The 25,680-nt window shown below is 38.3% G+C and overlaps 1 protein-coding gene across 1 annotated transcript in view; it reads right to left on the reverse strand.

Moving 5' to 3' along the window:
• Positions 1 to 474: 474 nt before the first annotated feature.
• Positions 475 to 25,680, reverse strand: part of LOC142456038 (histone deacetylase 9-like) — a 251,718-nt gene continuing 226,512 nt past the window's right edge. The window contains exons 12-13 of the mRNA XM_075557334.1: positions 20,255 to 20,388; positions 475 to 606 (exon numbers count right to left, since the gene is read on the reverse strand). Coding sequence (XP_075413449.1) covers positions 475 to 606; positions 20,255 to 20,388 — 266 coding nt within the window. The remainder of the gene's footprint in view (positions 607 to 20,254; positions 20,389 to 25,680) is intronic.

The following is a 25,680-nucleotide window of genomic DNA, read 5'->3' on the forward strand; positions in this document are numbered from 1 at the left end:
CAGGTGCATGTTGTGTATTATTCATTACAAATCTGAATTCTTTGGGTAGTTTTCGTAGGTCTCTCACAAACCGAATTCCATCGTGTCTGTAGATGCAGCTGGGCGCTACAAACCAAACCTCAGGGAAGCTTCGGGCGACAGGGAGCAGGCAGCCTCTTACCCACAGCTTAGCAGTGTTTGTACATCTAACCACTTTACACGTTTGACCACTTCCCGGTGAAAGGTCCCGAGACACAGCTACTCTAACTCAATGGCTATTAACTGGCACAGTAGAGCCGTGTCAAGTAGACCCAAGGTGGAAGCAACTGGACATCTCCATTTCACCTCCACGTTATCCTCAGCTCCGCCTGGGGTCCCTGTGCCAGCACGGGCCAAGCCCTCCTTGCACCTGTGTCATGTTCTCCCGGAATGACACAGATTTGTCACGGAAATGGTGAGCGAGGAGGAGTTTTAAAATCATTTGTGGGGTTTTCATCAGACACGAGTGTGCGGGGCATCTCGCAGGACGACGGCCTGGGACGCAGCGCGGGGCTGTGCCGCCCGAAGGGTGGGCATGCGCGGCTGTCGACACAACAAACATTCCCCAGGAAGCACGGCCCGTGATAGCTACAAAAGGATTAACGAACACACACAAAAAGCCGTTTTCCTAGAAAATGTAAAGTTAATCCCGAAAGAGACAAACAGATGGTTCTACCATTCTGTGGCTGTGACATGAACGGGGACCAATGTCATCGCACAGAATACCATTCCAGAACAGGATCCAATCGACATGTCCTTATCAGAAGACCGGGCCCAGAAGCCCACGTGAGCGAATCTTCGCCCAGGGCTGCTCCGACTGGAAGATTCCCTACTTTAAACAATCGCACCTTTCTTCCAGATGCCACCGGATAACGGCCTAGCTCAGGGATGTTTATCCATGGGTAAATCCACCAAATATAACTTTCCAGCGTGTTTTTCTTAGCTGCCAAAGAAAAACCTTTAAAACATCAAAAGACTTATTTGCAATACCGTTTGTCGAGGTGGGGGCCCGGGGCCGGCGCAGCGTCAGCGAAAGTCCTGCAATCTTAAACTCTTAAAATTTGTGGAAATGTATTTTTAAAAAGCTGGTGTTTCAGATAGTATCTTCGAAGGGCATGTTATCCTAGTAACACCCACGTAACTCAGGGAACTACTGAATCATAAACTGAAGGTTACTTGGAAAAACTCTTACTCAAGAATTAGGCAGGGTTGAGCCACCTTGCTCTAAATAACCTTTCCTTTCACTTCTGTCTCAGGAGCTAGAGAAAAAAAACACAGGTGGAAATCAGCCTGACTTTACTAATAAAATATTTCAAAAGATCCCCCTATGTGCAGATCTTCAAGAGCACAAGCAGACATGGGTGTCAACATGTTAGGTCCTTGAAAACGCCTCCCTGTAGCTTCTGAAGAGAAACGCTGACAATGAAGTGAAAGGTGGTGGATCGTGGAGGAAAACTCCAGGCAGATCACTAATGCCAAATGCAACTTTCTGGAACTTTCTTCATTGAGGTCTGTGGGGGATTTTTAAGACCTGGGTTTGGTAGAAAGCATACGTGATTCAGAGGGTTGAGAGTGAAAACACAAACACACCCCAACTCGCCAATTTGGAATCTTCACTTAGATCCCATAAAGCTGTGTCCGTGCATCAAAGCCACCCGGAGAATTAAGGCAATTACATGATCATTTAAACCTCCCGAGCCATTTCCCCTGTGTGTTTTTAGGTGAACGTCATTTAGAAGATTTAACCTTCGGTAAATTGCCCCAATTTGTTTCATTTTGACTGTAGACACACAGACAGAGCTGAATTCAGAAAGTTCTCAATGTAGGTTCTTTATTCTCCCTCTGGTAGCCTGCAGAAAAGGCCAGGGCAGTGCGCTCTCGGTTGGCAAGAAGGCAAATAGCATTTAGAGTCTGTTTTCATAAAATTAAAAACTTGTACGGAGGGACCACAAAATGGAGTTGTCTTTTCTAGAGAGTTTGTTGATTTAACCAATCACAATTATAAGCCCCCAAACGTCTGATTGAAGCATCTACTTAATACATATTTATGAATATCGGTCATTATTTGTAATCTAATAACCACCTATAATGCAATAATATTGGCCTTTTTATATATTTAAACTACGAACTCGTAGAACACGGAATAAACTCAAGTTGTGCTATGTATTTAGTTTAGCTGAAAACAAGTAGCAGAATGATTGGCTTTTGAGACTAATTAATCTAAGAATCATTAAACGATAAAGAAGGAAGTAATGTATGCAAACTGAGAGAACTCTTGCATTCAAACTCCACCATAAGAGACAGCAGATGCAGATGCAGGAAATGAGACATACCCCTCATGCCCACTCCGTTGGGAATTCTGCCCAGTGATGATAATGATCACGGAGTTACAAGAAAGAAACACATAATTTTAGCACACCCTCTGGACATATGAAGCTCTCGCTCAGCCTTGTTGTTCCTAAAGCTGACCTCAACAATCACGGCAACCCTTGATGCAGATTTTTTAGGCTCAGAAACAGGGAGATTGATCTTCTTATGTCTTTTACAAGAAGTGGCGATACTATCTTTCCTAAATTCAGACGTTTCAGGTTGCATATCATACAATGCGCTCCCTAAGCACTATAGCCATTTCTTTTAGTAACTCTGGTGGGAACAGTTAAGTGCTTAGCTGCAAACAACAAGTTCGTTGTTTTGAGCCCATCGGTCCTCTCCAGGGTGAGAAAACCCGGGAATCTGGTTCAGTAAGGATGACAGCCTGGGATATGCGTATCTCGGATCTCCGTGCGTCAAGAGACTTGAACGGCCCAATAACAACGAGAGCGTGACTGTGCACATTATTATCGTGTGGTTAAGAATTATTTTGAGTGTTTTTGAAATCAGATTATTTAAATCATTTCAGGAGTCTCTGGATGTCATAATGGCTCATCATCTAACCATGAGCCTAAAGGTTGGTGGCTGAGATTCACTGAGAGACACTTCAGGAGCAGACCCGGCAATCTGCTTGGGAAAGGTCGCAGCCTTGAAACTCCACCGAGCAGTGCTACGTAGGTTCACTGTGAGTCAAATGACCTTGACAGAAACTAACAGCAACACCAACATAAGTCAACTGCCCGTCAAATCCAGAATTTGGGGCATTCTGTTGGATGAAAACCATTTCAGTTGGCTAAGAGCCGTCTATAGACATAGGCATGGGATATCCTGGAGAATGTCTTAAACAAGTTTTAAAACCTTGCTTTATAATAATGAAACGTGGAAATCAGCTCACAATTATTGCCAGGATTTGTAACACAACAGAAAGTAAACAGAGTGCTTCTAAATATAATAGACACTTTGATGGCAGTGAGTTTGCTGGGGTTTTGAAAGGGTGGATGTACCCATCAACCAAGCAAAGTGTCTATTAAAAATTCATGTTACTGTTTGATATCTCCCAAATATGCTGTGGTAGTTAAATACTCATTTGTCAGTTTGAGAGGATTAAGAGTGAAAGGGTGGAGGCTAGCCAGTCAATCAGGTCATAGCCAATGAGGCCTCTGTGAGCATGTCTTCTCCTGAGGACTCTGGGAACTCCTGTATTCCTCCTTGGAGGCGGGGGACTCTCTCTCTCTCTCTCTCTCTCTCTCTCTCTCTCTCTCTCTCTCTCTCTCTCTCTCTCTCTCAGCTCACTCCCTGAGAGACATTCCTTCGGAGAAGATACAAGGAGAGAGGATGATGGAGACAGACCTCAGGAGCCTGAAAAGCCATGTGGAAACCTCTGCCAGCACTGAGATGCTTACAACACTATTGGATCCACAAGACTTCCCACCCACTGGCCTGTGATCTTCCTGCACTCAGTGTCATTGCATGTGTTTCATGAGTCTGAAGAGGAATTTATAGATTTGTATCAGACATATGGGATAACTCATATTGAAATTATGGACTTGATCTGGATTGGGCTGGGATGTTTTCTCAATAATCAATTGCTCTTGTACAAAAAGCTCTCCCTTATACACTATGGATTTGTTTCTCTAGTCTACCCAGACTAACACTTGGACCATTCTACATATTGCTCTATTTCCTCTAGTTCCTATTTTCTCTGCGCTTCTTTGAATTCTTGAAAACTTAACGATCATTTAAAAACTAGTTCCACTAATGTCTAAGATTTAACCATTTCTTAGAATTCTCTGACAGGACAAATTACTTCCACCTGTCTCCTTTTTCACAAATGCCCATACTTACACTATTAATCCCACTACAGTGTACTGCACAATTCATACCATCTTCTACTATGCTATGAACCATTTAAAGGCAAAGATAGTTTGGAATAAGGTAGGCATAACAAAATAATGTCGAATGAATGGAGAAATATTGATTGCCAGGAAACACAGAGAGGTGTTTTTTTGTTTGTTTGTTTTCTGCAGCTAACAAACCTAAATGGAGTAGGTTCTACTACTTCCTGGTTGCCTATTGGAATCAAGGTATAGTTTTATGGTCAAGGACCAGAAAAAACAATAGTATGCTTTGCTTCATTTTCTAAGATGAATTGCCCATATAGAAGTGTCAAGAAATCATTTTATTTATTGGTAGGGTTTCCTCAAAGATGGGCAGGCATTTCCATGGACACAGGAAGAAGAAAAGAAAATGAAGTCCCAGAACCAGCAAAGGCAGCATGGCAGTGCCAGTGATTCAGGAGGAAACAGCACACCCACCCTCAGGACAAAAGAAGGCTGGGAGAAAGCAAGATCAAACAAAACAACAACAAAAAAATGAAGGGTTTGGGAGGGAGGGATAAAAGGAAACTTACATCAAGGAGTTCAAGAAGAAAATGTTTTGAATCTGACTGTGGTAGCAATGGTACTTGATGTGACTGACCTATGAAATGTTATGCTATCTGTATGATAAACTATGGGGGGGGAGAAAAAGAAAAAATATCAAAATTTGAAAGTCACTGAATTTAACTTCTCATTCAATTGTTGGAGAAATCACATCTTCCCAATAGAAAGACTTTGAATCCACAGACATGGTCTGTTCTCTCCTTTATTTATGTCTTTGTTAACTTCTCTAACAATACTTTAAAAATTTTTTCTATAAAACTAAAATACATTGGCAATGATTCCAACTCGCCAAGACCCTACAGGACAACGTGCAATTCTTCCTAGGATTTCCAGAGCTGTAAATCTTTACTGGAGCAGACTGTGCTCTTTTAAAGCAGCTGGTGGGTTTGAACTGCTGACCTATCAGTTAGCACTCCAGCACTTAATTCACTGCACCATCAGCTATCCTTATTTTTTCCATCAGGATATTTATGTATGCAGTTTTGTCTATTTTAAAAACTTTTTTTTTTAAATTGGGGGCTCTTAGATTTCTTAATACAATCCATACATACATCCATTGTGTCAAGCACATTAGTATATATGTTGCCACCATGATTTTCAAAGCATTTTCTTTCAACTTGAGCCCTTGGTATCAACTCCTCATTTTTCCCCTTCCCTTCTCTGCCCTCCCTCCCCCATGAACCCTTGATAAATTATAATTATTATTTTCATATCTTACATCAAAGGATCATATTTTGATAGATTTACTCATAGATATTTAGTATATTTGATGCTTTTTAAATGAAATTACTCACACACATATGAAAATACATGTATCTCTAAAACAAAACATACATATCATTTTTTTAATTTTGAAAAAGTTTTAGATTTTTAAAAGATTTGAAAGGTACTACAGAGTTCTCATGTCCCCACCACCAAATTTCCTGATGTTCACATATTAGATGAGCACATTATATTTTTAAATTTTTACTTGCTACATTATATAATGGATATATATGCAATTGATTTTTTAATTGACTTTGCATCCATCAACTTATATATATAATTGTGCTTATCAAATGCTTTTAGATGTTAATTGAAATGACTATGTCATTATCCTTCTTTTTCGATAGGTTGATTTACAGTGACTAATTTTGGAAAGTTAGTGGAATGTTACTTTCAGGGATGAATTCATTTTTGTAGTGGAGATCTCTTGATATTGATGAATTGGTAATATTTTGTCTACAGTTTTAATCTCTTTGCTCATGAGCAACTGTGCCTTTTAATATCCCTTTCTTACCGTGTTCTACTGGATTCTTGTTGTCAATGTTGTTCTGACATCAAATGCTTAGTTGAGAGGTGATTTTCTCCCTGACCATTCATTCAGAATGAGATTATGTAATATTGATATTATTTCTTCCTTAAATGATTAGTAGGATTCACTGGTGAAGCCATATCTATCTGGTGCTTTCTCTTAGTTAACTAGGTATTAAAGATTTCGTTCCCCAGTAAAGTATATGGTCATTCGTATTTTCTCATTGAATTTAGCCTTTTCACTTCAGGGGCATTATATATATAAATTTTGGCTCATTAATAATCTGTCCTTTGGAAAAGATACACTTATGTTAGCTAAAAACTAAGAGAAATTAAAGTACCTATTGAAGAAAATCAAAGACTACAACCTTCAGTATGCATAACACCTAAACATCAAACAAAAATTCTCACAACTGGACCAACAAGCAAGATCACAATTAATGGAGAAAACGCTGAAGCTGTCAGGTCAATCACTTTATTTGTATTCATAATCTTGCTCATGGAAGCAACAGTCAAGATATCAAAGGATGCCATCATTTTGGGCAAATCTGAACTTAACCCAAGCCATGGTACTTTCTATGGTTGCATCTGCATGTGAAAGATGGACAGTAAGGAAGACCATGGAAGAATTGATGCCTTTGAATAATAGTGCTGGCAAAGAACCATTTTCATATACATATTCCAAGTTGGCATTGCCCAGCTGTGGGGAAGGATGCTCTTCTACATAAATGGCACCGAGCCAACTGTAAACATACATCAAACACAAAACAACAAATTCACTTCTATCTCATGTGATGTGCAGATTCACCCCCTGAAGGGCCATGATCTATATGACCAAAATATAAAAAATAATGTTTTTCAAGAAGAATCGAAGACTATTTTTTTAAATCTTTTTATTGGGGCTCATAAGGCTCTTATCACAATCTGTACATACATCAATTGAGCAAAGCACCCTTATACATTCGTTGCACTCATCACTCTCATAATTCACCTTCCACTTGGGTTCCTGGAATCAGCTCGGTTTCCCTTTTTTTCCCCCTATCCCCCTCCCTCCCCGATCCCACCCTCCCCTCCCAATCATCATGACCCCAATCCTACCTTGCCTTGCGGACCTGGTTATACCAGAGGATGTACAGCGGTGCAGTGGGGATCTGGAGGCACAGGGAATCTAGGACAGACGAACCCCTCAACACCAGCGGTGGGAGTGGCGACACCAGGAGGGAAGGGCATGTAGAAAGGGAGAACCGATCTCGGAGATCTATGTGTAACCTCCTCTCTGGGAGATTGGCAAGGGGGAGGCGGGTGAGGGGAGACACCGGGGAGTGTAAGATAAGATATAATAATTATTTATAAACTATCAAGGGACCAGGGGTCGAAGACTATTTTTATAAATGGAAGGATGTGCAAAGATTATTCAAAGAGAATATGAAAAAGAATATAAAGGGAAAGATCGATATCTTATACCATATCAAAACCTCACATTTTTGTTTTTCAACAAACATCATTTGTTCTTGTTAGGGTCTTCCAAGTCAGTTCCAACTCATCATGGCCCCGTGGAGAACAGAAGGAAACCTGCCTGGCCCCGCAGCACCCTCAACTGGGCTTATGTTTGGCCCATTGCTGTAGACACACTGTGTCAGTCCTTCTCCTTGCCGGTTGAGTCAGATGAGGTTCTTTAAAGACGCAAAGGCAGTGGCATTCGTCTGGGTGTGCATCTAGAACGAGACGTATATCCAGAAGTGGCTTCTACAGCTGCAGAAGTAGCACTGACTCCATGGCAGTGCGTGTGCTTTGGGATTTCTTCCAAGACAGACTTGGGTTTTACTTTAGGGACCCATGGCACTTTCCATATTCTTTGCTAGCACCGTAATTCAAATACATCAATTCTCCTCCAGTCTTCCTTGTTCAATGTCCAATGTTCACATGCATACAAGACAAATGAACATACAGTGATGCCTCAGTTGTCAAACAGCTCCAGCATCGAACTTTCCACGACTCAAATAGCAAAGTTCGAATAAAAGAAAAATATGCTCAGCAACTTTGCTTGTTAGTTAGCCAGAAAGTGGACTTGGAATTGGCCAAGTGAGTCACATGTCAAGTCTCACTTCAGACGCACAGGGCGACACTGCAGTGCTGCTCTTGCTCAGGCAACATAGAGTGCGTGTGTTAAAACAGCCATCATTGTGCTTTCTGTGGTTTATTTGCATAAAATATCATAACCACGATTCAAAGCAAGTGAATGGCATCAGCAGGAAAGCTCAAAGCAAAGCTGTGAGAACCATGCTAAAGTTAAATAAAGAAATCATGGCATCCCTAGGATTTGCTCATGTTTTGTAAACTTTCCAATATGCTAACTACCCTACTGAGCCCCTTAAAGGGGGAACCATTCTTTCTTCATCTTTTTTTCAGTCAGTGCCTAGTAGTGGCTATAGACATGAAACTTCATGCTTCTTGAAAACAAGAATGGATGATAATATATATATATATATATATATATATATATATTCCAAAATTATGTCAATTAGGCCTGAAAAGTGATTGTTTCCAGAAAAGAGAAATGGGAAGAATAATGGCAAGGGGCATATGGGAGTTTGGGCTGTGCCAGCCTCTACTTGTTCATGTAGGTAGGTGATAGTTGTATGTGCACTCTCTTTGTGGTATTTCATTGGCCTAAACATTTATGCATTGTGTCAAATATTTTGTTTAAGCATTATATTTTACAATTCAAAACAACTTTAAAATGGAATGATCTCTGTTATTAAAACATAACAATAATAGAGAAACAGCTCTTGGCTCTTTCCATTAGTTCAGCATGACTCTGAGGAAAACGCTGTAACTGTTGGACTGCTAACCTCAAGGCAGACAGTTCAAACTCCACAGATGCTCTTTGGGAGAAAAATGAGGCTATCTGTTCCTTTAAAGATGTTCAGCTATGGGAATCTTACACAGGGTCACTGTAAGTCGGAATTATCTCAACGACATCGATTAGAGTATTTTTTGAAAAACATCAGATGGTGTTTTCTAACAAGAAAAACAACTTATTTTGTTCATACTGGCTATAAATTTGATTACAAAGGGAGCGAAGTCCCTCTATTATATTCATAACAAATCAGATGCAAGAAGAGTTAAGTTGTCAGGCTCAAAGATTTTGTGGAGCTATAGAAGAAGATGATCAAGATCAAATGGTTAAGGGAAGCAGATTGAGATGCATATCTGACTCTTCATGCTGATAAACTCTCATCAGTTCCCTAGTGAGGAGAGATTTGTGGCTAAAACTTAACTGTCATTTAAATAATTATATCAGAGATGTCTTTAATTAGTTGTATATGTTTAATTTGGTTGCTTAACTAAATCTGGATGTAATTTTATCCATATTGTGATTACATGAGTCAGTCTCAAAACAACTCCCATTTTTTGTTTGAAGTTTCACAAATAATGTCTGTCAAGCAAAATATTTTCTATCTATTTTGACCAAGTGGATAGGGAAAAAATATTTAAGCTGAAGTGGAACATTACACGGACTTTTTTTTAATACTAGCTGAGTTTTATCCAGAGTTATCTTTGTGGTTGTTGGTAGGTGCCATCGAGTCTTCTCGGACCAGAGTGACCCTGTGCGCAACAGAATGAAACACCGCACAGTCCTGTGCCATCCTCACCATTGTTCCTATGCCTGAGCCTATTGACGCAGCCACTGTGTCAATCCATCTCGCCGGGGGAATTCCCCTCCTTTGCTGCCCTCCACTTTACTAAGGATGGAGTCCTTTTCCCAGGACTGTTCTCTCTCCATAATATGTTCAAAGTATGTAAGACGAAGTCTCGTCACGCTTGCGTCTAAAGAGCACTCTGGTCGTACTTCTTCCAACACAGATCCACTTGTCCTTTTAGGATTTCATGGTGCTTTCGATATTTTTCTCCAGCCCCATAATTCAAATGTATCAACTCTCCTTCAGTTAGCCTTATCAATTAGCAACTTTCACACACATGTGAGGCAATGGAGAATACATTTCATTATAATGCATGACTTGCGTCAGGTGCACCTTAGCCCCAAAAGTAATATCCTTGTCTTTCAATAGTCTACAGAGGTATTGTGCAGCAGAATTACATAATACAATGCATTTTTTAATCTCTTGACTGCTGCTTCCATGAGCATTGATCGTGGATCCAAGCAAGATAAAATCCTTCCGAACTTCAAACTTTTCTCCAAAAATCATGATGCTACCTATTCACCCAGCTGTGAGGATCTTGGTCTACTTTATGTTAAGGTGTGATCTATACCAAAAGCTAAAAGCCTTGATCTTCATCAGCAAGTGTTTTAATTCTTCCTCACTTTCAGCAAGCAAGTTTTGTCATCTACATACAGGTTTCTCAAAAGCCTTTTTTTTGGTCCTGAAGCCACATGCTTTTTCATATAAACCAGTTTCTCTGGGGATTTGCTCAGCGTGCCGATTGAACAGTATAGTGAGAGGACGCAACCCTGATGCACAACTGTCCTGCTTTTAATTTACACCGTGTTTCCTTGCTGTGTCTGCACAACAGCCTCTTGATCTATGTGCACGTTTCTCATGAGCACAATGAAGTCTTCTGGAATTCCCTTTCTTCTCAAGGTTATCCACAGTTGATTATGGTTCACGCCGTCAAATGTATTTGCCCAGTCAATGAAATACAAGTAAGCATCTCTCTGGTGTTCTCTACTTTTAGCCATGATCCATCCATCGATAGGCAATGATACCCCTTGTTCCACTTCTTCTTCTGAACCAGCCTGCGCCTCTCTGGGGGTTCCCTGTTTTGCTGCAACTGTTGTTGGATGGTCTTCATCAAAATTTTCCTTGCATGGGATACCAATGTTATTGCTCTACACTCTGAGTAGTCTGTTGGGTCACCTTTCTTTGGAATGGGCAAGAATATGGATATCTTCCAGTCAGTTGGCCAAATAGCTTTCTTCTAAATTTCCTCGTTGACATTTCTTTCTTCTAAATTTCCTATTTGAAAGTGTTTACAGTGCTTTTTCAGCTTGCTAAAACATTTCAATTGGCATTCCCTCAACTTCTGGAGCCTTCTTTTTGGCGAATGCCTTCAGTGCAATTTAAACTTTTCCTTCAGCACCATTGGTTCTTGCTAATATCCTACCTCCAGAAATTGTGGAATGTTGACTCGTTCTTTCTGGTATGTGACTGTGTGTTCTTTCCTGCTTCTCTTGATACTTTGTGTGTCATTCAATATTTTGCCTATAGAACCTTCTAAGATTGCAACTCGAGTTTCACTTTTTTCTTGAGTTCTTTCAGTTTCATATATGCCGAGTGTGTTCTTCCCTTTTTCCTAATTGTTAATTTCCTATAAGTTTCCTAATTATAAATTTCATTTTAATATTTGGCTTTGTCTTCTCAAGATGCTTTTTGAAATATTTTATTTAGTTCTTTGCGTTCTTCATTCTTACATTTGATTTAGCTTTTCTATGATTAAGAGCAATTTCATGGTCTGTTCTGACACCCACTATGATCTTTTCTGTCTTTTAAATGACCCTTTGCTTTCTTCATGAATGATGATCCTGATGTCTTCCCACAGCTCTTCGGGTCTCCTATCATTAGTGTTCAATGCACCACATCTGTTCTTGAGGTAGTCTGGACATTAAGATGGGATAGACTCTGGTCATATTTTGGCTCTCTTGGATTTGTTTTCATTTTTTTTCCAGCTTTATCTTGAACCTACATATGAGCAATTCATGGTGTGTTCTATATACCAGCCTCTGGTCTGCTTTTAGCTACTAATATTGAGCTTCTCTGGGATCTCTTCCCACAGATGTAATCAATTTGATTTCTGCTTATTTCATATGGGAGTCCATATATATAATAGCTTTTTGCTTTGCTGGGAAAAATGTGTTTGCTATGAACACATCATTGGCTTTGCAAAATTCTATCATGTGATCTCCAGTTTCATTTCTATCCCTAAGTCCATATTTTCCAACTATTGTTCCTTCCCCTTTGTTTCGAACGTTTGGATTCCAATCATCAATAACTATCAATGCACCTTGATTGAATGCTTGACCAATTTCTGTTAGAAGTCATTGGTAGAATTCTCTAATTTCTTCATCACTAGCTTTTGTGGTTGGTGCTTCTTTGAAGGCAGATAGATACAATCCAATCAAGACCACACTGTACTTCAAGATGGATTTAGCAAGATCCTCTCGGACATGACTGCCATGCCGCTCCTCTTGATTATGCTATCCCCAGCATAGTAAATCAGATGATTTTCTGATTTCAAATGGCCAATACCAGTCCATTTCAGCTCACTGATCCCTAGGATATTGATCTTTCCATGTTCCATTTCATTTTTGACCACTTTCAATTTTCCTGAATTTTTACTCCCTACAATCCAAGTTAGAAGACGTTTGTAGCTGTTTCTCCTTACCTTGAGTCAAGAATGGGGATCCTGAGACTTCTCTTCCAAAGGCTTTTCCAAAGTCTGGTCACCATGGTTGAATTCTCTTCAAGAGTCACCTCCTCTTCAGTCCCACTTTGAGAGCCTCATACCTGAGGTACCCCTTTGTTGGCAGTATCTCCAACAATGTTCTTTTTCCTTTGTTTAGACTTTTAGTATCTGGATGCTTCGAAGCTACACATACTGTTTTCATTGGCTTATTCCTACAAAGTTGGCAGCAGAGTCTTTCCTCATTGTCTGTTCTTATTCTGGAATCTCCACTGAAACTTGTTCACTTTGGGAGAGCCTCCTGGCTTTGAAATGTCAGTGACGTCGCTTCCAGCATCACAGTAACACACAAGTCACCACAGGTTGACAAACTGAGAGGCAAGTAGAGGGACGTTGTCATGGTGTAAGAAAATGCATATTACACAGTATATTAGCTAATTAATAAAAGGTAAAAGATGACAAGCAAATGCTTTTAATCCCTCTCTAACCCAGATAGCATCCATGGCACTAAATTATAAAAAAAGTAGGTTTACTGACATAGCTAAGCATATATAGCAATAATCAGCTAAATGATTCAGAATAAATTTAAAAGTTAAAAAGATAAAATAAGGCACAGGAGTTCAATCAAAAGGAAACATGCATGAAATTAAGGTGCTAGAAATTCTCAATACTTTTGCTTTGTCCTTGAAATAAAATTATATACATGCAATCATCTCTTTATCTGTTGGTTCCTATACCTAAGCTCTTTATAATGTAAGCATAAATTATTCTAGAAAGATGACTTAGTTTACATTGTATACCAAAAGTTGTATTATTTACTTATATATTTTCAGCATATATGTTTAAATTTCAGTGTTCTACCTTTTAAGCCTTCATATTTAAATTTTTGACCCTTGGTATTCCATTCTCAATTCTGCCTTTTACTTTTCCTTCAATCTGCTAATTTTGACAAATTTAAAAGATTTGTTTATTAATTTTTAAACTTTTAATGAAAATATTTTGTGTTATATTCTTTTCAAAAATGTTAATTTTTCCCCCTACTAGGAAGACCTTTTTCATATCAAGTAACAGTGATGTTCTGGTAAAATTTTCACAGAAAGTCCAGATTTAAGCATTTGCCAATTTTCATGGTGTAAATACACCATCCTGACTTATTTCCAACTACTAATGTGATATCACTAAACTCAAATTTGAGAAGAGATGTTCACAATTGGAACTTGCAAGTCAGTGAGAGCTAGTTCTAGTCTATCAGTGGTAAAGCATCATTTTGTTTCCCCATATTCTGGGAAAGTAGTTCCTAATTTTTATATCTTTGATAAGTTCCTGTTTTTGTTTTGTTTGTATGATGGCTTCTACCTTCTCCCAGTCATACACTGTGTTGTTGTAGCTGCTACTGTTTCACCCCCCAAAAGGGAATCATTTGTTTAAAGTTTCTATATTTCTCACAGGCATTCTAAACCTTTATGATGTTTCCATTCTACTGATGAGCCCAATTTTCTATGTTTTATCCACTCATCATAGCTTACCTCTGTGAAACACAAACACAAGAAAACACGCAAAACAAAGCTGCCCAGGGCCCAAGAGGTTTTAATGTCTTCATCCATATATTATTCCACATTATATGCTGTTGTACCCCTCTCACCCCCACCCTCGCTTACAAACTGTGTATTGAAGCGCTAGCTCCTGTACTTGTAGATGTGGTTTGTTTGTTTGTTTTGGAAGTAGGAATTTTTTTGGCATGTTAATAAGGGCCCTAGCACAGCGAACATACAGAGGGAGTTGAAGACAGATGATGGAGGTAGATTGACCTACAAGGCCAAGAACACTAAGAATTGCGAGGAGCTACTGGAGGCTCAAATAGACAAGGAAATATACCTCCCTCTACAGCTCCTCTTGTATTTGGACTTCTAGCCCCTTAATTGTGAGAATATAGATTTTTGTATTTTTTTATGACAATTCTACTTACTAGGACACAGTAAATCCAAAATACTGTTTTTATTCAATTTACCTATTACAACTTCACAGTACAAAATAGATGCTCAGTAAATGACCACTGAATGATTTTATGAATAAATTAATGGAATACCATATTTGCTTCATTATTAGTAAGCTGACCTACTAATTGTTCAGTTCCTTGGCCTATCTTACTTAAAATATCCTCTGAAATAACTAAAGACAAATGATGCAGAAAGATCTGCCTAGTGGAGTTTTAAATTACTCAAATAACTTCTACTTCCTTTGGCACTTGCTGAAGTAGATAAAACAAAACAAAACACATCCAAAATCAGATTGGTTCTTGGAGTACCTGTTTTTCATAAGCCCTGTCAAGTAGAAAACTGGAACATCATTGTCCACATTGACACAGCAAAGTATCTTCAAATAATATTTTTCCAAAATACTTGTGGTCTCTTTAGATTATCCATACATTCTCTTTCAGAATATGGAGAGTTTTTAAAGTCTAAAGAAGACCATGGAAAAATATTATTTTGACATATCATATGTTTCTCCTGTATTCGGTTCTCTTTTCTCTATTCGTGAATTGTAACTATTTGGGAGCTTGTAAGCGATCCCAGTTTCACATCAAATCCCAAGTGGAGTAAACCTCAGCTGTATACGATCTGAAGGCTAGAAAAGATGGCAAAATGATTTCCCCATTCAAAATAGAATACAAACAACCCCCTGATGAGCAAATTGGACAACACCATCTCAAGACTTCACCTCAGGGGTGGCTGTCAACACTTCTCAAAGCAATTCAAGAAACTTCTTTCAGCAGTTTTAGAGCAAAAAGTCTGTTTAGAAAGATTATCAGCAAACATAATCGCTGAGTTTAGCCACTGCTCCTGAAATACAAGTCAAATGAAAGCAGCTGATTCTACTCAACATGTGGTAACAGAGTTATTACAAAGAAAAGATGAGAAGAAAGGGACTGGGGTTTAGGGAAAGAGGCTAAGGAAGGGTGGGGGAGAAGAAGGAAGGCAGGAAGGAAAGAAAACAGGAAGTGAGGGAGCGAGGCAAGGAGGGATGAAAGGGAACAAAAGGAGAAAGAGAAGAAGCTAGACTGGAAAAGAATTTATGGGAAACCAATCGAAAGGCAAGCTGTTCCCTTCCTGTGGAAGTACTGAGCTATAGGTGCCAGAGGCTGTAGCATCATCTCACAGTGTCCAGGTCTATGCCAACTCATTCTTGTCCCCACCCCCACTCCTCCCTCCCTCTAACAAGCTTAAAACTGTCTATTCTGTTTTGACAGGTGGTCTTTTAATGGCCATGTTCTTAACTGACTACCAAGACCCCTACTACTACATGGCCTTGCCTTGCTCTTACCTGCCAGGAGGTTTCCAATGTTTTCATTTTAGATTTCATAGGAATGCCAAGTACTAAAGCTTTTCTCACCTCTTGAGGCAATTTCTTTCAGGGGAAGGAACCCCGGGTGTTTCTAATTGGCTTAGCATTAACAGTAGGCAAATTTATCCTTAAAACAACTATGACATTGTTTGCCAACCAACACACATACAGACAACCAAATTCCGTTTCTTAGTGAATCTAGCAGATGCTTCAATGACTAATTGAAAAACGATTGGTTATTCACATCAGCAACCCTGGTGTCAATCCTTGCAACCAAACAATTCTTCCCATTTGGATAGCCACTTAAATTTCTTGCAAATTCCAAACTGGTGTGCCCAGAGTTTCAGCGAAGAAGTATAAGAATATCCATCACAAACTGATTGTACTGATAAATCTAAGCTTGAACTTTGCCAAGAATAAGGAAAAAAGTGGACTTGTGGTATGTCTTCAAAATCAGTTGCCTCTAGGAATTTCCTGTACCATGCTCAAATTAGCTTTAATCCAATAGAATATTATGTGGAGTGACCCTGTGCATATTTCTTAAAAGAATAGTTAAGAAATGTTTTGCTAACTAGATTACATTCATGATAAAAAAGATTTAAATAGAAGAAAGTGCCTATCTATGGTCCAGCACTCAGCTAACTTACTTTTTATATGGAAAAAATTAATGTCTTTTTTTGGGGGGGTACCCATCTTTGGTGCATACCCATCTTTGCATGCACACTACACTGCAATATGGAGCCAAGAGTCCCTGCTGATTTTACAATTCCTTTTGGTTATGTAATACATGTTATTTTGCTGATAATAAGCCATATGAAGCAGCATTTTATAGAACTGACAGGGCCTGGCCAAGAACAACACGAGAAAGAAATCGCTTTCAAAAAATCGGCAAAATGTTGATGAATTCTAATCCTCTGCACATGAATAAATACATCTGACAAGGTGCAGAGACCCTCACAAAGGCCCTTCTTGACCTTCCTAATTTGAGTTCAATTGCGTGTTCAACACGGAGAAGCCAAAGGAGACCTGGCCAATATTTTAAGCTCACGCTTTACGACATTTTTTTTTATTTGTAAAAGTGAAATCCTAGATAATAAGTTATAATAGCACTATTAATCACTTGCAAAGGGGGCTTGGAGGGAAGTTGGGATTTGAAATAGCAATAATTGGTATTTGAAAGACGTCCTTTTTTATTTCTTACTTAGAACTTACCATACAAAACTCCTGAAAAAAATGATATGTATGTAATTGTGTGTGTGAGTTTTTGGGTGCGGGAGGAGGTACAGCAATATTATTTTTTTATAGAAGAATTAAATTAAAACCTTCAATATCATTAGGCTGTTAGTCATGATGACCTTTGACCTTGGTAAACACACACACTCACAAAATCAGGCCTTGATTATAAATTGCATTTAACATGAAAGTGAGGAGAAATGTTTCTTGAGTTTTGTCAAGTATTACATTTTCATTTTCTTAAGACAAAAATGAATTATAATGCACAACACATTTGTATTTTTCCTCAGTTTTACATCAAAAAGTGTTCCTTTCTCTTACCGTTGTTCTTCAGTGTACTGACAGGCTGACACACTAAAATTTGCCTTCTAAAGTTCAGAGTACAAAATCAACTGACCACCTTTAAGAAGTATTTTGTGGGAACTCCATATTGTCGCTTAGACGGACATTCAAGGGGAAAATATACAAAATACATAGATTATTTAAGCTCGTTGGCCTGTTCCCTGCAAGGCCAGTGAGTGGAAGCCGCCAGCTGCTCTGTGGGAGAAAGCCCAGGTGCTCTGCGCCGTGAAGCTTAGAGGCTTGGCCGTCCTATCAAGAACGGCTCTGAGTCAGAAGCGCCCTGATGACAGTAAGTTCTTTAGTCCCCGATGAACACCTTTAAGTTGTACTGATGCCATTGAAAACAGTCAATGTGTTGGAGGGCATCTGATTAAAAGAGCCAATAAATATTAGGGTATTTGATTAACTGAGCTAAAATTACTCTAAGGCAATAATTTCAGTTTTCGCTTTTAGAGTTTTCTTTAGCATTCTACACACGCACATGGGCATGCTGATGACTGGCCACTAATACTTTCATCCCTTCTTCTCTGTCCTTTCAGGCCTGGTCTTTCTAAAACGGGAGAGAAAAGGGACAGACTCTCAAACCGTAATCCAATGGACGGCCTTCGATTGTTCCTAATTGTTCTATGAGCGCAGACTCGTTTATTTCTAGGAGTAGCATGTGCAATTACATGACAACAGCTAGCCCAGGGTAAGGTCATACAGTGAAGCACAAATGCATCCCTTTTGCTTGTCCAATACTCAGGTACATTACGAAAAAGGCCCATAACTCCCTACAAATGAGTTTCATTTCTCCCGAAACCCAGTCACCATTTAAAAAGCGTTCACAAGTGCAATGACTTTATCCTCGTTGGAAACCCTCCCTCGAAAGAACCGAGTTGGACGGAACCCACAGAGGAGAGCACGGGGCGGGCTCTCATTTGAATGGTGTGCTCACACAGTAGTGCAGTCGTGATCTCCTTGCCCAGAGTTGAAAAGTTGAAAAGTTTGCAGCCGGGTGACATTTCTTTCTGGGCAAGTCAGTCATCCGGGGAGCCGCAATCTACAATCCACTGTGATTTTCTGCACATCTGGCATAAGCCCTTATAATGCAACTATTACAACCAGCCTCGCTTCCTTAAAATGTTTCTATTTGTTGTTGTTCCTGGGAGCCAGGGAGCTGATTCCGACTCCTGGCTGCCTCCGTGACAGAGGGGACTGCCCAATCAGGCTTTCTTGGCTCAAACCTTAGACAGAAGCAGATTGCCAACGCTTTCTCCCTTCGAGCTGCTGGGTGGTTTTGAACTGTCACCCTTTTGTTTAGCAGCCAAGTGTTTTAACCATTGTCTTCTTAAAATGTTTCTATATTTAAAATCAAGTAAGTAATTGGAAAACACTGAATATACACCCACATTAGAAAATCACATGATATTCAAATGGACAGCCCAACACTAAGCGGCTGGATTGAGGTAAGTGGCATTTATTTAGTCTGCACTCCTTCACGGCCACAAACAAACCAACATTCTGTTTGACTTTATTCTTCTCGAGATCTAAAAAAGACCTTTGAAAATTTCAACCACTTTGAATTTGGTATGAGCTAAAACAGAGACTGGTTGTGGAGAGTAATCCTTAGAAAATTACATCCTTGGGTTACTTAAGCAAATTTTGCATTTTCTCATTAACATTTCTTCCAATTAAAATATACATATTATTTTAAAAATATGGCAAAATATTAATTTTGAAACTTCTCGAATGGATAAGGCAACTATGACAGTAATAGCGCTGCACTCAATTTGCAGAAAAGGTACGTTTTCATACGTAGAATGACGTGAGTTACTGTTAACAACAATATGAATGATCGATCTTTAAAATGATTTGTGTGTGTTTATTGCATAAACAAAGTCATATTTCAAGTTCATGGAAGAAAATAAAAATATAGGCAACAGTCATTATTATGCAGACATTAGAAAATTAAGTGAATTGGCAATGTGAACACATATGTACAAACATTTAAATGATCCCAAATTATACAGTGCTCTGGAAGTGGACTTCATGGAAATTTTATCTGAAGGTTCAAAATGGTCAAGAAAATGTTATTGCAATTTCGTTGTGTGACGTGGAAAAAAGAGGGAACAAGAGAGAATGACCTCTGTCTATTTAGATTCAAGTTAAAATCTTAGATCCAATGCACACTGCCTCTGTGACTTTGGATGCATTTCTCAACCTCTTTCAGACTTCCAATGGAAGATGGAAAAATTCGATATGTACTCGTGGATAAGCCGAGTTTTTCAAACATTTTTAATGCAGTTTTTGTGGTAAGATTAGGTGCCTCGGCTGAAATTCCGGTAGGCTTATACTCGAGGATATACAGTACCTATCTCTTGGTCTTAAGAATCTTTAAATGGTAACAGAAAATAACTTTACAAATACTGTTTTTTTTGTTATATTTCCCCTGCCCCCTGACCTATCACCATCCTACAGAAAATCTCAAGACAAATGCCTCTTTTTTTTAAACTTAGTGTCTCATTACTCAGTAAACAGAGCATTCCTCTTTCCTCATTAGTTAATTTTGTTCATTGCTGAGCTCTCAATAATCTGACTGTGGGCAGTGTTGTACGGATTCTATCACTGGACAAAAGTCATAACGTACAAAATTGGAACCTGTGGCCTTCTCATAGCTATAGCTTGTATTATCTTCAATGCTAAGTGACCCTTGTGCTTTCTGAATATACAGGTTTAAAAAAGAAAAATAATATTCAAATATGCACCCCAAGTTCCTCATTCCTATCTTTTTGCACTTTTACTTTGCTTACCTCATTTCCTAGAAGGGCATTGACACAGGCTTCTGACGCATCACAGATGGCTGTGAGATCATGTCCTCCTTCTAAAGCCAACACCACATGTCCATTAGCCAGTGCCATCAATTGCTTCATCAAGTGACCAAAGCCTACCAGAAATAGAAGAACATTTCCAAGTGTTAATTCACGAGACAGTGACTACCAGAACGAATCTAGCCTTTAGCCTTTGTCTTTTCTCAGCACTTCCCATGTGCTAAATTATTTAAAATAACAACTCTACGGGTCAGTTCATATTATAATTAAATTTTACAGATTAGAAAACTAAAGCTGAAGATCCAACAGTTAAGAATTCGCAGCAGTGTTTGGCTTTTTATGAGTACACAGTATTGCCTTTCCTAGCACAGACCCTATACATCCAGATGAACAACACAGGTATCATTCAGCCAATGTTAAGAAGGAGAACGGTGCCATTTGCCTGTCATTTATTTCCTCTCCCCAACATCTGCCTTGATTTTATCATAGAATATCTTCTATATGTACCATATAACTAATCAACCATTACATTAGATTTAGTACTAGTTTTTTAGACTTTTGGTAAATAGATATATGTTAAAAAATGTTTGACATTTCAACTACTTCACCAGTACAGTTCAGTGACATAAATTACGTTCATAATATTGTTCAATTATTCCTTTACCCACTCAGTATCCACTAAGCATTGAATAATTTCCCCTTTTGTCTGCCACCTCTAACCACTAATAAATTTTTGTTTTGATACATTTGCTTATTTTAGATATCATATAAATGGGACAGTGTAGTATTTTTGTGGTCGACTTACTTCAATGATCATACAGTTTTCAATGTTTATCCATACGGTAGCATGCATGAAGAGTTTATTTTCCGCTAAGGCTGTGTAATATTTCATTGTATGCAGTATCACATTTTAGTCATCCATACTTCTATTGATGAACATTTAGGCTGTTTTGATGTGGGGGCTATTTTGGAATGTGTTACAATTCGCATTGGTCTATAAATATGTGCATTCCCACTTTTAATTGTTTCAGGCATATACCTAGGAGTGGACATGGCAGTTGGAAAGTGCAAAAAATACTAAGGGGCTCCAAATATTTGTTTAAAATTGCATATTTTTAATTCCTTTTCCACAAAATTTTTGGAGACCCCTCACATATATTTCATACATAAACAGCTGAGTATGCTGTAAAATAAAATGCTCACTCATCTTCTAACTTAAGTCAAGTAACATTAGAAATAAATTAACAATAGCTTTAAAAAAATCCACACAAGGCTACTATTATAGCTAAAGGAACGTCTATCATCTCGCCAAACAATGATAATGAAACATCAAATGAGGTTGCTTCAATTCTGGAACAATGAAATTTTATCACCTTAACCTTGAGATATGATGAAATATTCACCCAATAAACCAGAATCCCCATGTTATTAATCATAGTGTAGTGCTTGAGGTTAACAATAAACACGGTGGGTTAATTTTGCTACTCCGGTGAAGTACTTCGATTCACTTAGTTACTAGTTTAGTGGAAATCAAAAGTCATTTTACAATGATCTCATGTTGGGGGGTAATTGGCTAAAAAAAAGAGCATTTTAAAGCAGGTCAATTTTGTAATGGCATTAATAAGAAGCCTTTCGATAGACTGACTAGGAATGGAGCTGACTCTACTGAAATCTACCATTTCAGCTGATTATTAATCCAGAAAATGTAAAGGGTACAGTTTTTATTCCTAACAATTAAAAAACCTTATTTGCTTAAGTAACGATTAATTGCATTGAATAATCAACTTCACTTCAGTAAATGTATAGATGCAAGTATATATTATTGCTAATTATATTGTTTTCTAGAAAGATGTTCCTATATTCTAAATTAAAATTTCAGTGATAATTTTAAAATATATAATATCCAGCCAGTACACTCGACATTTATTCCTGAAGTTTCCTAGCAATTGAGAATGCAATCTAAAGCCATTACTGAGCAGATCAAATCACATGGATTTTTTAAAAAGAATTGAGAGAAAACACCAAATCTGATTTAAGTTCACCATTTCCTCTAGGACTGAAAAAAAATCTCATAAAATACGAAATTTAAATGGGATAGTAAAAAGTGGAAGGAAAGAATGGAATGAAGCTAATCTTTGATCTCTGTCCAAAGTCCTCTCTTTCACCTACAGGGTTTATTTCCATTCACATGTTACCCATGTGATCTCTGGAGTCAGGGATCGAGGCAGCTGAACTATGAATCATGAATGCACAAAACATTTTAGTAAAGAAATGGAATCTCTATAAGACACATGCTTTCTCTTCCAATGAAAGTACAGTCCAAGAGGATTTTTTTAGTCTTATTACTCTGCATTCCTCTGAATCCATTACTGCTGTGCATTTTGGAAAGACATGAAGAGCCCAGTCTGGTCACCACTGACAGATATTTTCTAGGGCACGTAACACAAGAGTTTCCTTGGTATGTGTGCATATGTGTGTGACTTTATTCTAGGTCAGGTAACATGTTTTGGATAGGTGCGGTTGCCAGTTTCATATAATAGTTTGTACTTATACATGAATGAAAGATAGCCATCCTACTTTACCCAACACACCTAAGATAGCCTGCAATGTTGAAAACTCCAATCAGACATCTTAGCTGGCAGTGTTTTCTGAAAGAGGATTGGGATGCCCTAAGCGTGAGGGCTAATAGAAGAGCAATCACTGAGAAAAATATCTGTACAGCATAGTATCGTGGGCTCAAAAAATCACCAGCTATAGGGCTACAGGTGGGTTCTCCCTGACCACATCTTTATTCCAAACTCCGGCCAGTCTGTGATGGGTACTGAGAGAGGAACCAGGATACTTAGAGTAGCGAGGTGGAAGAGGGGTTGATCGGTTCAAAGTCATGACTACTTAACTGTCAGGATAAAAGTATTTTGGCTTTTAGTAATGTGTGTGGCCATACAAAGCAGATCCTTCATGGCTCAATAGTCCGTTTGCTTGGCTGATAACCAAAAGGTTAGATGTTTGAGTCTGCTCAGAAACTTCTCAGAAGAAAGGCCTAAAAATGCACTCACCCAAACTCAACTCCTAAAAGCATATGGCGCACAGATCCTCCTGACATACAGGGGCCACTATGCATCTTGTCCACTCCACACACAATTTTGTTTTTCTTCTTAAGGGTCAGACTGGTGCATACTACTGAAATTCTGTCTTGGCCACAGCTCCGTCTACCTGCATTGACCATAAAGTATCTCTAAGAAAGATTTTTTTTTGTTTCAAACTGTGATTTGGTACTGCAAGTCTTTCTAAATTAATCTCTTAGGATGTAGCATTAATAAAATCATAACAGTGCTACTGAAGAATCCTGGATGTTGCCTACTTGTTTAAAAAAGGATTCTCACTAATTAAACTAATTCATTGCCACCAAGTTGAATCTAACTCAGTGACCCTAGCCAGCATTATGTTATAAATAAGAGAAGGAAGCTACATCATAACAAATCATTTCTTTTGATAATCAAATAGAGCTGATGGGGGCCTGTCCACTTAGACGTCACTGAAGAAGAGAACTGGAAGGGTATTTTTAGTTAGAAATCTCTTGATGCCCTTGATTGACTGGAAGTAGATTTAATTTGGTTCTTTTTAAAGGTGTATTAAATAAGCTGCTAACTTTGGTAGTTGTTTTAAAATGATCAGTTTCTATTTAATTTCCTGATATTCTGTAGGGATTTGCTTCTGCCTAAGAAGTTATCGTGTGCTAATGTTTGCATGAGTACAGAGAAGTTGTTTGGAATGAAGTTTCTGTAAGAAGGTTCAAGGACTAAACCTTAGGTGTGTATTTAATGGCAAAACCATGTAGTACAAAATAATCCATCTTTTTAAAGTGGCATATCTCAAAAGCATCACTATACCCTTTCCCACATAATTTCCAAAGAAAATTCATAGTGAAAAAAGTAAGTCTAAGGAGATTTATGTTCATCTGCAGGTTAAAATAAATGTGAAATTAATATGTGTTCTCTGTAGAAAGTAGGGAAAAATAATAATTGGAAAAGGCAGGAGGAAATCATATACTACAAAAATAACATGATATATAAAAATCATATAAATTATAAATATATTTAAATAAATATAAATACATATTTAAAATGAAGTCAATTCTGACTCATAGCTCCTGTAAATATGAGACTGTAAATCTTGATGGGAGCAGAGAGCCTCATCTTTTTTTCCACCGAGCAGCTGGTGCATTTGAACCATCAACCTGGTCGTTAGCAGCCCAATTCTTATGCCACAGTGACAGGTAATAATAAATGATTAACAAAATAATAAAACTCGGAAATGTTGATTGTCAGCAAAAAAAATTAAGACTCTTGACAAGATGGGCACAGTGGCTCAAAACCCCCAACAATTGTGAGGATTACCCAGGTCTGAGCAGTGTTTCCTTCCATTGTACACAGCGTCACTGTGAGTCAGAACTGACTGCAGGGCATCTAACAACAACAACCAACTAATATGACAATACCGTCATAATACATAAAAATATATCAAATAAATTGTCCATTATATAATAAATAAATCCATCCACACATAAAATACAAATATGTGTTTCAACCCATAGTTCCATTACTCAGAAATAGCCATGTTCATTGTCGTGTATCCCATGATTTTTGTATATATCTTGTAAAAAAATCACATTCACATTAAGATATTGGATATTTGATTTACAACTATCAATACAGTATAAATATCTTCATGTCCTTTACAATATCATTTTTGATATATTCATGTAGTATGTAATTCCCTGTTTTTAGACATTCCAGTCGTTAGTAGGATTTTAGTTTTAGATACAAAAGTGCAAATAATCTACTGTGTTTACCAAAGGGACTGGTGCATGTATGAGCAGTTACTTGATGTCAAAGTTATTAAGCATCATTTTAGGATGGAACTAGGTTATTCTTCGTTTCTACTATTATTGTTTTCACACTTTTTTTACCAGAGTAAATTGAAAACTTCTTCAAGGAAAAATGGAAACAAAGTGTCCTCAAGTCCCTAGATTCTTTATACACTTTATATGCCTTTCCGTGCTTTGGTTCTGTATGCAAGCTGTGGGGTAACACACGCTGTGGATAAATGAACCGCTCTCAGAGAAGCTTAAAGAAACAAGGGGTCATCTCCAGGATGCTCTCCAAATGTTTGTTCTTACTAGGTAACAGCAAGCAGTATAGCGGGACTCTCAAGAGAAGCCCAAATGGAGAAATTCAGCCATTTGTTAAAAAGGAGATTTTCTTCAGCCCATTGAATTGAGATCTACAATATAGATTTGTTATTGCCCACCCTGTCACTCAGACAGAAAAACCAGCAGCCAGCAATCACAAAATGGTGTCTCTGTCGTGATGCAGATGGTTAATGAGAAGTAGAGGCATAAACCATTT

The sequence above is a fragment of the Tenrec ecaudatus genome, chromosome 9, assembly GCF_050624435.1.
Source record: "Tenrec ecaudatus isolate mTenEca1 chromosome 9, mTenEca1.hap1, whole genome shotgun sequence".
In the NCBI taxonomy this organism is placed as follows: domain Eukaryota; kingdom Metazoa; phylum Chordata; class Mammalia; order Afrosoricida; family Tenrecidae; genus Tenrec; species Tenrec ecaudatus.